Source organism: Myotis nattereri (genome assembly GCF_964212035.1).
Source record: "Myotis nattereri genome assembly, chromosome: 5".
Taxonomy (NCBI): Eukaryota; Metazoa; Chordata; class Mammalia; order Chiroptera; family Vespertilionidae; genus Myotis; species Myotis nattereri.
The window spans coordinates 28,828,330-28,842,725 of record NC_138080.1 but is presented as its reverse complement, the minus strand read 5'-3'; the positions used below and the strand labels follow the sequence as shown (position 1 = coordinate 28,842,725).

The window sequence follows — 14,396 nt, the reverse complement described above, 5'->3', positions numbered from 1 at the left end:
GCCTCATTCTCTGAAGACCAAACTGAAGTGGAGAGAGAGCATGGGAAGCAATTCCTGAGATATCAAAGAGGACGGGAGGGTAAACTCTGCCTTTCGGTGAGTAAGAGGCCTGAGAGAAAACCGGGGAACTGGCTAGCACGCTCTAGTCTGCTCTGGAGAACAAGTTACCCAGACGCCCGCTGGACCCGAGGACCACCGCTGCTGCCAGCGATGACTCTGACCCCTTGCCCTTCATGGGGAAGTACCTGGGCAAACAGAAGTACTCCAACCACCTGGAACGCCAGCGTGTATGTCACAGGGATCGGGCAAGCAGGCCCGGAGGAGGAAGAGCCGTTTCAAAAGCCTGCTGAAGTGTCAGGAGAATAGACCTCACATCTGACGGCAGCAGCGCAAGCCCTCCCGTGGCCGTAGGTCCCCAAATCAGCCGCTTCAGAATCTTAATCTTCCCCATCTGACAGAAGACTGCTTTCCTTCATGGGTGTGTGTACAAACAAGTCTGGTTTTGCATTAAAAATAAAATGAAAAACAAAGATATCCCTGCTGATGGAGGCAGATTTGGGGGTCAATCGTAAGATCTTCTATGCAGCCAAAAAGAGCGAGTTTCTCAGTCCTGGAGGTATGCAAGACAACACCACACTAACCACCAAGGGGAGATTTAGGCATCAAGCTGGCTAGGGTTGCAGAGTTGGGGTTCTCAGCCAAGAAGGTGGGAGGACCCTGCAGAAAGCCTTTGGGGGGGGGGGCTGTGATGTGTTACTGGTCTCACTTGGGGGGCACACTTGGACTCCAGTGAGGATTGGGGGTTGTGGATGAGTCAAAGACGCCTGGACAGGAAGCCTGAGTCAGGGCCCAGGGTATACCATCCCCTGGCCCTCTCAGCCAGGGGTGGCTCACTCATTCACTTGGTCTAGAGTGTAGAGGCCTGGTGAAGTAGGGGAGGGAAAGGCCGCCCAATTATTCTGCTACTGCTCACCACTCCTGCTCTGGAATGAAATCTGTTGGCTCCAAAATCTACCTGGATCTCATCTACTTCTGGCTCCCTCCACGGCTCCTACCCTGGTCTGGCTCCATCATCACCCACCTGGACCAGTGCGCAGTCCCCTCCACCCTGGTCCCTGCTCCCACCCTAGTCCATCCTCCCACAGTCCATCCTCCCTGACGCAGCCATGGGGGGAGGAGGGGACACACACCTGTGGTCACCCAAGTCAGGCCCTGTCTCTTCTCTGTTCACAGCCCTCCAAGGCTCTCACCTCCTTTGGGGTAGAAAGTCCAAGTTCTCTCTGTGGCCCACAGGCCTCTGCATGACCAGTCCCAGTCCCCTTCCTGCCCTCACCTTCTCTCCCTCCCTCTCTCTCCCTCCCTCCCTCCCTCCCTCCCTCCCTCCCTCTGCTCCAGCCAACGGGCCTCCTTGCTGTTCCTTCAACACGCCAGGTATAGTCCTGCCTCAGGACCTTTACACCTGCTGGCTCCCTCTGCCTGGAATGCTACTCCCCCAAATCTTCTCAATGCTTCTTTTTATTCTATCTAAACATCACCTCCTCAGGGAAGCCCTCTTTGATTGTTGAGCTTAAAGCAGCTTCCAACTCACTCTCCTTACACCTTCTCCCCTTGCTTTTATTTTCCGCATAAGACTAACACTGGGGCCCTCTGAAATGGATGTCCATCTGTCTATGTTTGTTTTCTCACCAGGCCTAAGGTCAAGGAGCTGGGCCGAGGCCTGCCTTGGCCACTGCTGTACCCCCGTTACCCAACAGGGGCCTGGGATACAGTAAGTGCTCAATGTGTGCTTGTTGGCTGAATGAATGGATCTTCACAGCACCCACCTCCCAGACGCGGGGACTTTTATCAACCCCATTTCACCCAGAGGAGAACTGAGCCCCAGAGAGGCACCGCCTGCAACCTGCGGGTGCCCCACGGCCGGCTATGCCCCGCGGGGTGAACGGTGATGTCCCAGGCGGACTGGCAAGCTGAGGGCCTGTTTGATTTGGGGGGAGGGGGTCTGTCCATGCTGCCTTGGGGACACTTTGTGTGTTTGGGGGAGGGGGCTCCTAATTTCGGAGGGAGTGAGGGGACCCTTCATTCCCTCCTGCTTCCCCCCTAAAATCAGTCTTGGGATGGCCAGGCAAAGGGGGCGACAGGGAGTAGAGGGCGAAACACACACGATAAAGACCCGCTCACAGCCAGGCAAACACTGCAGGGTTCCCATCCGCGGGCTTCCGCCCCTCCCTCTCTTTCTCTTCCTCCTCCGCCAAGACCCTTCCCGCTGGTCCCATCTGCTCCTCGGCTCCCGCCCATCGGGAGCCCTCAGCCAATGGCCGTGCTGCCTGATGAGGTAATGCGCCCACTCCACGTTCCCATTGGCCAGCCTGGAGGCCGTTCTCCCGTCGCCCCCAGGAAAGCGGAGCCGGTCCGAAGCAAGGGGGGTGGGGTCCCGCAGCCTCGCGCACGCGCCCCCTCCCCCCCGGGGTGGCACCTGTACCCACTCCTGACTGTGAGACCCCCGCCTACGCATGCCCCTCGCTGGGCTCTGACCCCGGCGAGAAGGGGCTGGACTTAGAGACCCCTGCCTGCCCCCCTCTGAGCTCAGGGGTGCACCGTCTCCCCAGAGGAGCCCGAAGGCTAAAGACCCTTCTCCCCTTTGCACCTCCGAGCAGTCAAAAGGCCCCGGAGCTGTGATCTTGCAGGACAATTGCACGTGTATTGAGCGCCCGCTGAATGCCAGCCCGAGAGCTCACTGGGGAAACAGCGGTAGCGAAATGGCACCAGGTCCCTGCCCTCCGAGGGCTCACGGGATCATTCATGGGGAAGAGGGACCCACCACCGGCCCGTCACCTCTCCTTCCCGCTCCCAGCCAGAGGTGCAGGCGGCGGAGGAAAGGGGAGGCGGCGAGGCTGTGGTCAGGGGCTGCCAAGCCGGCAGGGGTGGCAGAGGCCGGAGGGGAGGAGGGCGTGGAGGGCTCACCTCTTAACTACCTTCTTCACTTGCTTATTTACTGGGCGCTCCCGGGTGCTGCCGGGAGCCGTGTCCTGTTCACTGCCGTCTTTATTCAACAAACATTTATTTGATCCCATCCCCACGCCACCGCGACTGGCTTTCCATACTTTTTTCTTCTTTCTTTATCCCCTTTCTCTCCCAGACGCATCCTAATGGACTTTAAAAAAAAAAAAATGTGGGTTCTCGAGAGTAAATAAGGTTGTTTTGTGCACCTGGTCTCTTTTTTCCTTAACTTTCTCATTGAGGTGTAACTTCCACACAGCCAAGGCACAAATCTGAAGTGTAGGGCTGGGTGCACGTCTGCCCAACCCCAGCAGGGAGAGGGACGTGGAGGTGAGGCTAGCAAGTGCAAGGTCAAATACGGTCTTTATTTAAAATTTTGATACTTTGTTTTTCCTGCGGGGGGGGGGGGAGGGGGGGAGGGGAATGTCACCCTGGATTCTTTTGCACTAATTCTGGCTGAGTTTTCCAGGGCTGCCTTGCATTTTGCAGCATGCCTCCTTCCACCAGGCAAGGATTCCTGGCCCGCTTCCAGTCAGTACCCCGCCCCCCACCTACCACCACCCTAGGTAACTCTTTCTGCTCTCCATCATCACAGTTTCCTTGGCCTATTTTTAAAATTGCTATAAATAGAATCATACAGGACATAGTCTGGAATCTGGCGTCTTTTGCTCCAAGTGGTTGCGTGTCTGAGTATAGCTCACTCCTCCTGGGGGCTCATTCCCGTGTGTGGAGGGGCCCGGCTCATTTAGCTGGTCGCTGGCTCCGGGGCATTTGGGTTGTTTCCTGTGTTTGGCTGTTCTGAATAAGCTGCTACGAACATTGTCAGACACGTCTTCGTGTGGACATATGCTTTCATTTCTCTTGGGCAAACACCCAGGAGGATGGTTGGGTCATATGGTAGGTGTGTGTTTAACTTTTTAAGAAGCTGCCGAACGGTTGCCCAGAGGGGCTGTGGCACGCTGCATTCCCACCAGCCGTGGAGGAGACTGCAAGCACGCGTCTGGGCATTCATCTGTATGTGTGGGGGTTTTTTGCCTGTATTGAGGTTAAATATGCAGTTCGAGGAGTCTTGACAAATATATACACCTGTGTAACCACTATCTCTCTAAACAGCAGTTCTGTCACCCCAGAAAAGACCCTAAGGACGTGTGTTTTTTGTTTTTGTTTTGCTTTTAATATATTTTATTGATTCCAGAGAGGAAGGGAGAGGGAGAGAGAGATAGAAACGTCAGTGCTGAGAGGGAATCATTGATTGGCTGCCTTCTGCATGCCCCCCACTGGGGATCGAGCCCGCAACCCAGGCATGTGCCCTTGACTGGAATCGAACCTAGGATCTTTCAGCCCGCAGGCCCACGCTCTATCCACTGAGCCAAACCAGCTAGGGCAGGACGTGTGTTTTTAATTGAGAGAGAGAGAGAAAACGTAATACTTTTCTTCTTGTTTTCTACACTTTTGTGTTTGTCCTGAAGTCTCATCGCATGCCTCGAAATGAACATCTTTGCTCACTGTGACTTTCTCGGTGATTATGGTGCCTATAATCTTAATTATCCTCAGTCTTCTCCAGTCTATTTAATTATTATTTTTTAAATTTAATAAATACAGCTTCCAAATAGCTTTTGAGGACTTACAGTGGCCTGGTGACATTCCAAGCACTTCATACAAATTAAATATAAATGAAATTATTTAATCCTCTCCACCAACAGCACGGCAAATTAGGTACATTATCATGTCCATTTTACAGATGGAAAAACCAGGGTTCTGGAAGGTGGTGTTTCCTGTCCCCACCCCACAGTTCCAAAGTGGGCAAAGCTGGCATTTGAACCAGGCCCTGAAACACCCCATGCTCTTGATCAAGGCAAACACTGCCTCTCTGTGCCCAAGCAGGTGAAGGCACACAACAAGCATTGGCCACAAGCCAACAACTCCAACATCTAAAAAGCTAAAAACAGCCCAGCCGGTGTGGCTCAGTGGTTGAGTGTCAACTTATGAGCCAAGAGATCACGGTTCGATTCCTGGTCAGGGCACATGCCCAGGTTGTGGGCTGGATCCCCAGTGTGGGGCATGCAGGAGGCAGCCAATCAATGATTCTCTCTCATCATTGATGTTTCTCTCTCTCTCTCCCTCTCCCTTCCTCTCTGCAATCAATAAAAATAAATTATTTAAAATAAAGCTCTAAAAACAGAAAGTTTTCATCAGGACGACTCTAAAACTCGTTGAGATCAAGAGTTAATGGCCTTTAGCTATTAATAAGCTCTATTGATCCCATTTTTGTGAAGGTTCCTATTATACTGCTACTGTCTTTGATTGGAGGGGGAGGGGCTGGCCCAGGCCCTGGTGGATAGTTCCATATAACACTTGCTGACTGCATCCGATACTTTCCTAAATTCTAGGACATTCTGAATTCTGAAACACATCTGGCCCCAAGGGTTTCAGATAAGCTCTGTTATTATTTACTATTATTTATTGAGCCTATGGTGTGCCACCAACTCTGCTGGCAGTGGGAACAGAGGGTGACAAAGGCAGATCCAGACTCCTGGGGTTCCCAGTCCATAGGGGAAGAGGACAGACACGGTGTCGGGTGGGTACAACACAGGGTGGCCAGGGCCATAATGGTGTAAGCACAGACCTGGGAGGGGACCTCGAGGAAGCACTTAACTCAGGCTGAGGCATCAGGGAGGCTTCCTGGAGGAAGCGGTGCCTGAGCGAAGACCTGAAGGATAAGAAAGGAGTAGTGAAGGAGGCGAACAAGTAACATGTACAGCTTGTGCAAAGGCCCTGAGGTGCTTTGGGGGCCTGAAATCTGTCCTGTGGGGCTGCAAGGTATCCTGGGAGGAGCAAGAGCGCAGAGGTCCGTGTTGGCCTTCCTGCCTGCCTGGCGAGGCTCCCATAACCCTCCTCTGACCCCAGAGAGCTGGACCTTAAGCCTCTGCAGCCCATGGGCATTTGGCAGGCACATCCTGGTCTCCCCTGGGGTGTCCTGGGGGCTTGGTTCTGCAGCCATCAGGACCTGATTATATCCTAACAGGCGTGGGTGGCATTCACCTCCATCCTTAATGCTGGGCCACCCAACCCCAGGGGAGCCTGGGCTGCGAGGCCTGGACTGGGGGCCTCACTCCATCCAACCACACTCCCTGGACCTTGGCAATTGGCCTGCATGAGGCTAAAGACTTTTCTTTTTGTGAACAGCTCAGCGGTTCTCAACCTGTGGGCCGCGACCCCTTTGGCGGTCGAACAACCCTTTCACAGAGGTCACATAAGACCATCTTGCATATCAGATATTTACACTATGATTCATAACAGTAGCAACATTACAGTTATGAAGTAGCAACAAAAATCATTTTATGGTTGGGTCACAACATGAGGAACTGTATTTAAAGGGCCAGAAGGTTGAGAACCACTGCTCTATGGGACTCTGGCATCTTTGTTGATCAGCTATCCATTTCTTCTGCCCCCAGGCCAGACATCTGGGAGTTGGCCGCTCCCTTCTTTCCCTTTTTCTTACCCTCTTCTTCCTCACGATATATCAGCCAATCCTGTCACTGCTGCCTGCAAAGTCTTTCCCCCAATTAGCCCACTTCTCCCCTTTCCTGCCTCTGCACCTGGTCCAGCTCCCTTCGTGACTGGTCCTGCCTCAGGGCCTTTGCACTGGCTGTTCTTTCTCTCGGAATGCTTTTCCCCAGCTGTAACAACTTCATTTATTTCCTTTGCTGTAAAAAATGTGTGACACGGATGTGAGCTCCAAGAAGGCAATGACTGTATCTACCTTGATCACCGTTGTGTCGCTGGCTCCTAGTGCAGCACCTGGCCCACAAGGTGCTCACTAGCAATTCCTCCCACATGGGTGGCATTAACTCACGGGACCTCAGAAAAAAAGCCTTGCAAGTCCTGGAGGGGCATGTTTGGCCTTGGACACCGGTAGAGATATTAGGGGGGAAAGGCTCCAAATTTTGGTCGCCTCCCTCTGCCCTTAATTATTTTGTCAACAAGGCTCACAATTCAGCAAGTCAAGGTGGCATTTGAGAGGGACGGTTCCCTTTAGCGTGGCTGACAGCTAATTTGTGGGAAGTTTAATTACAGGCGGCGTTAACTGGCAGAGCGCTGGGCAAAGAAGGCAGCCATCTGTTCCTAAAAAACGTACTCCCCTCCTGGGCTCGGCTGGGAGGCTGGAAGGGATGGGCAAGGAAGAGAACGAAGTAGGGAGGAGGCGGGGACAGGGGAGGAGGAAAGAAAGAGAACCAGGTGATGAGTCAGCCTTTGCAGATCCCCTTCTCTTCCCCCTTTTCAGATGCCGCCTAGGCTGAGATCTTGGCAGCCAGCCTCCTGTGGCCTCCGCCATATTGCAGCTGCCTCCATTGGCTGCTGGGAGTGGCAGTAACAGTTCCTTGGAATTTGCTTCTCACTGGTCGTATCATTAGGAGCAGGGGGGGTGGAGAAGAGGAGGTGAAGAACACACTGTCCTCAATCCAAATCAGAGAGGATTGGCACCCACCAAAAGAGGTTGGGAGGAGGAACTGGGACTTGGGCAGGGTGAGGAATGCCCTAAGCTCCCTGGCCTGAGAGGAGAGGGGTGATCACTCTGCTTCTCATTCCACTATTCACCCCTTCATTCCAACCACTCTTCACAGGGATCGTATAGAACTGATGCCAACAGCCTCCAAAGATAGGCTCTTCAGGTTTGAATGCCAGCTTTGTCCTTCCTGAGATGCTTGTCCCAGGGCAAGTCACTAAACCTCTCTGGGCCTCTGCTTCCTCATCTGGACACTGGATTTGGTTATAAAAGGACCTACTTTCATTTGTCTTCTAGAATAATAGAGCCCTAGCATTTTCAGGCTGCCGAAGAGGGTGTGGTTAGGAACTTGAAGTGGCATTATTTGTCATAACTACAAGTGAGTGTGTGCCTGGAGCTGGGGAGACGTCCAAAAGTTTAAGAGCCCTTGTGCCTTTAAGACTCTGCATCCTTGCAATGTTGTTCCTTCCCCCCCGGAACACCCTTCCCACCCCTGCCCAGCTGCTTCTGTTCTATCCTTTGGGTCTTTTTTTCTAAAAAATATTTTATTGATTTTTTATAGAGAGGAAGGGAAAGGGATGGAGAGTTAGAAACATCGATGAGAGAGAAACATCGATCAGCTGCCTCCTGCACACCCGCCACTGGGGATGTGCCCGCAACCCAGGTACATGCCCGTGACTGGAATCAAACCTGGGACCTTTCAGCCCGCAGGCCGACGCCCTATCCACTGAGCCAAACCGGTCAGGGCTATCCTTTGGGTCTTGAGGTGGATGCCCTACCTGAGAAACCTCCCCTGACCCTCCAGGCTGGGGCAGGTGCCCCTCTGAGCCCTCGCCTGTGCGCCCTATCACAGCCTACTCACCCCGGCACTGCCTTGCCCACAACCTTCCCTCCACTCGACTGGGTGGCCCACCTGGGCAGGGACTGGGTCTGTCTTGGCCTCTGCTATGTCTGAGGTGCCCGGCAGAGGCTTGGACGAGGAGGTGGTCAGCACATATGGTCATCAGACAAACAGGAGGCATCACGACCCGCACTTGGGGAAGTGGAGCCAGCAGGCTGCAGAACTGGAAGGCGGAGCCATTAAAAATGGAAAAGCTGTCTCAGCTGCAGCAGCGAGCTCCCCGTGGCCACAGGCTCGGGCAGCGTCCAGGTGTGTGGCCCTGGGCAAGACACATCCTCTTTCACGGACTCAGATTCTTCCTCTGGAAAATGGGGGTATGCGCAGGAACCTGGCTCAGGGCGCAAGGAGTCCGTGCAGGCACCTGGCCGCCCGTGTGTGCTCAGTAGTCATGCTGGCGGCTTCTAGTATCCCTGCACCAAGGCGGGTCACCCCTCCTCTGAGTCTCAGCTCCCCCCATTTGGCCACATGGCCCCGTAGGCCACACAGATGGGCCACTGCCTGGATGGGCAGGAGGAGGCTCCACTGGTGTTTACCTAGAGCAGCCACCAGGAAGGACCAGGGGCTGGCACGGGCTGATGGTCCTTGGCAGCGCCCAGCTTCCCTGGAGGCGGCTGGAGGAGGGCCCAAGCCTGGCTGTTGGGGGACTGAGGAGGCTGTGATAAAGCTAAGGCCCCTTCTCTGAGGGGGGGGGGGGGGAATTCCTGATTTGGGGGCAAGGGCTCTGTGTGCACCTATTAGGCACCCACTAGATGCCAGTCCAGGCTGCTTGGGGCCTTTGCTCATGCTGTTCCAGCTGCCAGAATCACTTTCCTTTTTGCAGTACGGACCCCTGCTCCTTCTGCTCAGAAGACTCCGCCTCCAAGAAGCCTTCCAGAGTCTCTGGGTTGGGTCAGGCACCTCCATTTGAGTTAACACAGCGCCTGAGTTCCTCCCATCACAGAGCTGATCACTCACTTTTATAGCCGGGCTGTGGGCATGCCACTTAGTTGATCGACAGATACTGATAGATCATTTAGTACAGTGGTTCTCAACCTTCCTAATGCTGCGACCCTTTAATACAGTTCTTCATGTTGTGGTGACCCCCAGCCATACAATTATTTTTGTTGCTCCTTCACAACTGTAATGTTGCTACTGTTATGAATCATAATGTAAATATCTGATATGCAGGATGTATTTTCATTGTTCGCGACCCACAGGTTGAGAACCGCTGACTTGGTAGGTGTCAGGCACTATGTACAACCAGCCACGCTTAAGGAACCCTGCAGGGCAGGGTCTGTCTTGGCCTCATTTACAGATGGGGAAACTGAGGCTCAGAAAGATTTAATAGTGGGAAGAAGTCAGGTGCTTGGGATGTACCTGCTCCCCTGTGGTGCCTGTGACTGTCAAGGAATCTAAAAGGCAGGCAACGCTGGCCACTCCTAACACCTGTCCTCTCCTTTTCCATAATAGCAGAGCCCATGGTTTTCAGCTGCCCTGCTGGCCACTCGGAATAAAAACTCCATTTCCCAGCTTCCTTTCAGGAAGTAGAGCCACGTGACTACGTTCTGGCCGATGGGTTATGAGCAGAAGTGATGTGTGGAATTTCTGTGCAATGTCTTTAGAGAGGGGAGCCCTTCCTCACCCCTCTTCCAGACGGGAATGCGGATGTGAGGGCTGGAGTTCAAGCAGCTGTACTGTGTTAGGCAGTTAGACAGACAAGCGCAGAGCGAGCGTGATGGGCCAGGTACAGCAGGTCACTGGGGTGGAGAGCCCCAGGGGTCTAGCAAGGTACAACTGTTGGGTGGGACCTCGCTCCCAGGGTGGCCTTCCTCTCCTACCACCTCACTAGTCATTGTTTAGGCCCCTGACCTTTCCTCCCTAGAGATAACATCTAGGCTTTGGTTGTATTTCAGCTCCAGGCCCAGAAAAGCAGAAAAATCAGTCAAGCGATGCCAGCCCCGCCCTCAGGACCAGCTGCATTGAATAATGACGCCCTGTCCCGGCACCGACCAATCAGTGGAGACCTAGACCCTGAAAGGACACGTCTGAAAGTGGCTGAATATTCTATTGAGATCTTCCCCCGGGACCTCCCCTAAACTCTCCACCCTCAAAACCCTTAGGATGGAGGGACCAGTACGCTCTCCCTCCCAGGAGCACCCCGTGCCTTCCCCCTCCCCTGCCCCCTTCCCCCTCCCCTGCCCCCATGCTCCTTACCAATACCTTCTTTTGCCTCTGTGACTTGTTTCCTGAGCCCGTTTCTTCCACCTCTGTGATCTTCGAGGCTTGGCTCTGAATGCTTTCCTAGCCAGGACTCAAGTACCGCGGTTGCTGAACCCAGGTCCAGTCTGAGGCCACCGGTCTAACACCTGGTGCCGTTCTCACCGCCTCCAATAAACAGTATTGTCCCACCTGCTGAGGATGCGGAGCAATGGGTGGCAGGAGCCTGGGCTCTGGACACCTGGGGCCTCCATGCCTTCCCCGAACTGACTATCCACGCTCATGAGCAAACAAGCCCCAGGTGCTGAAGCTGCTCTGGTTGGCCAGCCCCCAGCACACGCACAAGCCGCAGCCAAGGGCCCATCTTTGCCTTCGTCCATCAGAGAAGGGAAAAGCTTCCCCTAAACCACCTCAGGGGTTCTCAGCTCCAGCAAAGCACGGGTGGAAAACACTTATGTGTGTAGAAAGGAAAACCTCTGAGTACATGCCAGCACTCACTTGTGAATCCACCAAGACTACGCTACAGGCTCCAAATCCCATCACCGCCACACACTGTGTGATCCCAAGCAAGCGACTTGGCCTCTCTGGGCCTCAGTTGCCTCATTTATAAAATAGAGACCTGGAACTGTTGCTAACAGGAATTTTTTTTTTTTTTTTTTTTTTTTTTTTGCTACTTGAAACCTCCAATGGTTTTACTCAGCTCCTCAGAATAAAAGCTGAATTCCTTACCAAGCTTTATAAGGCCCTGCACACCTGCCCTTACTTCTCTACCTGCCTCCCTCACTGTGCTCTGGTCACTTGGGCCTCCTCACTGTTCCAACACATGAGGCCTAGTCTTGCCTCAGGGCCTTTGCACGTGCTGTGCCACCTGCCTGGTACACTCTTCCTGCATCCTCACCTCCTTCTCACTATTCCAGTCTCAGAGCCATGACTTCCCTGATCATGCTTGCCCCATGGCCAAGTAAGAGCCCCTCACTCATATCCCAGAAGAACCCTTAAAGTGGCCCAAGTCTTCTACAAAAGGGGGCGTGCTAGGGACTGAAATAAGCACCTTGTTTGTTCACCATAAAATTAAACCACATCTGAGTTGGTCTCTGAATCCAAGTAGAAATTCACAGGAAATATAGGGGATTGAGGAACATGTTAAATGACACCACAGGGACACCCAATTGGCAAAACCCAGACGACCAAGGACATCACCAAAGGGCGAATGACCCAGTTGCTTCACCAAGTAAAGAGCAAGGAAAAATTGAGAGAGAGAGAGAGAGAGAGAGAGAGAGAGAGGGAGATGGAGGGGAAAGGTCCCCATGATGAGAGTTAGGAGCCCGTCACCCTGACTCAGACAAACAAAAGGAACGGACACCAGGACGGCTCACACTTCCAGGTGTCCCCAGTGGAACCATTATTTTGAACATGATACGGGTATTTGTGGGGTTGTTTTTTTAAGAGGCGTTATCATAAAGAGCAAGGCCTCTCCCCTCAGCACTGTGGACATTGGGGCTGGTCACTGAGCAGCATCCCTGGCTCCCACCCACGAGAGGCTAATCGTGGCCCCCGTGATGGCTTCCAAACCCGCCCAGACACTGCCAGGTGTCCGCTGGGGAGAAAATGCCCGCCCAGCTGAGAACTGCTGCTTTCTCTACCCAAACTGAAATATTTACAGATGGAAAAAAAATCTGGGATTTGCATCAAAATAGCAAGGGAGCGGGGAGTGAGTGAAAGTGGAGAAAATACAGGAAATCATTATTGAATCTGAGTAATGGGTACAGGGGGGCGGGGGTCATTATTCTATTCTTTCTCCTTTGGGTGTGTTTGACGTTTTCCAGTATCAAAAGTTGGAATGATGGGGGAAATTCAAATTAAAGCCGGCGTTTCGTCCATCACAGGCACCCATGTTGCCTTCTTGGTTATGACGAACACGCTGTGCTATGGACGATGTGAACGTCACGGGAAGCCGGGTGAGGGCACGTGAGAACTCGCTAGAACCTTAGCTATTTATCTTAAATCTAAAATGATTCCAAAATGAGAAGTTTATTTTTTTAAAAAAACATTTAAGTGAATCATGAATAAACATATCCAGGATCAGCAGCCATGCGCCCAGGATTGGAACCCGAGGCACCCGCCTGGGCATGGCCACCCCTGGGGATGGACACAGAGACCTTACCTCCCACCTCCCCGCCGGCCCACATCTCCTCACTCACCACAGACAATGGCAGCCGGCCGTGGGCTCCCCTGGCTTTATCACGGGGGTGGCATGAAGGGCCAGAGGCGGGTGGCCCCACAGCAGCCAGGGCACAAACGGCTTTCAAATCCATTTTTATTCTCTACAGACTAGAAACACTTATGGCTACCCTCCCCAGCCCGCTCCTCGCCGGCCACGGTCTGCGGTCCTCAGAGTGGGCCTGGGGGCCGCTCGGAGGGCTCCGCCGCCTCGGCCTCCCCCACGGAGGCGGGGCTGCAGGAGTGGTGCGGGCTGGCTCGGGCCAGCAGCGCCAGCCTCCGGGCGCGCAGCCGGGCCTGGATGGCGCAGATGGGGGCATGGTGGCCCAGCAGGGCGGGCTCCTCGTCACAGAAGCTGTCGATGGTGGAGTCGGAGCTGTCCTCCGTGCTGGCCACCGACTGCTTGCACACGGGGCAGGAGCGCTGGGCGGCCTGGGAGAACCAGGGGTCGATGCACTTGCAGTGGTAGGTGTGGGAGCAGGGCAGGATCTTGAGCTGCTCGCCCTCCTGGTACTCGTCCAGGCAGATGGCGCACACGTCGTTGAGCCGCGTGAAGGTCCGGACCTGGGCCCTCCGGCAGGCCGGCTCCTTGACCGCCGCGGGCCCGTAGGCCCACCTGGACCACAGCCAGTTCCACAGGTGTCGCAGGATGAAGAAGGTGGACATGAGCAGGGCCAGGGTGCGGCCCAGGACCCAGGAGATGGCCAGCACGGGATGGCAGTCCAGGTCCGGGCACGGCGGGTAGTTGGGCAGCAAGAGGACCTGGGCGGACCTGTCGCAGCACATGATGACCCGCAAGTCCTGCGAGGCGGCCTCGCTCACGAACACCGCGGGGATGGAGATCTGGTGCCGCAGGTCCTCGTAGACGTGGGCCATGCGCACCAGGTCATCCGAGAAGACGTTGTGCACGATGGCGGCCTTGAAGCCGGCCTGCTGGGCATGCAGCACCTTCAGGTCAAATGTGCAGTCGTAGCGCCGAATGAGCACGATGGCGCCCAGGGAGCCATTGCCCACCGGCTGCGGGCGCTCGATGGGGTGGCACGCGTTAGCCGGCTTGGCCTCCATCAGGTAGCCCCGCACACCCTCGGGGGCCAGGGGCGCCCCGAACATGGCCGGCAAGTCCGCGAAGTCCACTGTGCTCGCGTTGCCATCCAGCACGGCCCGCACCACCGCCTGCGAGGGCACCAGCAGCGCCAAGAGGATCAGGGAGGCCTTGACCGCCCTCAGGGCCAGGGCCCGCCGCTGCCGCCCCATGGCCACCTCACCCTTCCTCCTCCTCCTGATCCGAGTGAACTAGGTCCCACGGGGGGTGGCGGATGGGAGGCCTTTGGGCATCTCCGGGGCCTCCCAGGCTGGAATGGAGGTAGCTTAAATGGGAGGCTCAGAGGCAGGCAAGCAGAGCGGCTGGGACCCGGGCGGCCCTAGGCAGGAACTGCTCCGGGTGGCAGGCGCCTTTGCATTGTGTCTTTGAAGGCTGGTCTCAGGAGGAACTGACCTGCCAGGTGGCCTTGCTGGCAGACGGCACCGAGGCCAGGACCCCTCAGGGTTCTAGATGCCCCCAGCCTCTGTGACATC

At 54.8% G+C, this 14,396-nt stretch overlaps 1 protein-coding gene across 1 annotated transcript; it reads right to left on the bottom strand.

Moving 5' to 3' along the window:
* Positions 1–12,992: 12,992 nt before the first annotated feature.
* Positions 12,993–14,167, bottom strand: ZNRF4 (zinc and ring finger 4; the record flags this gene model as incomplete). The annotated part of the gene is made up of 1 exon (XM_081092992.1): positions 12,993–14,167. Exon 1 carries the CDS (start codon positions 14,073–14,075, stop codon positions 12,993–12,995), a length of 1,083 nt encoding a protein of 360 aa, XP_080949118.1. The 5' UTR covers positions 14,076–14,167.
* Positions 14,168–14,396: the final 229 nt, after the last annotated feature.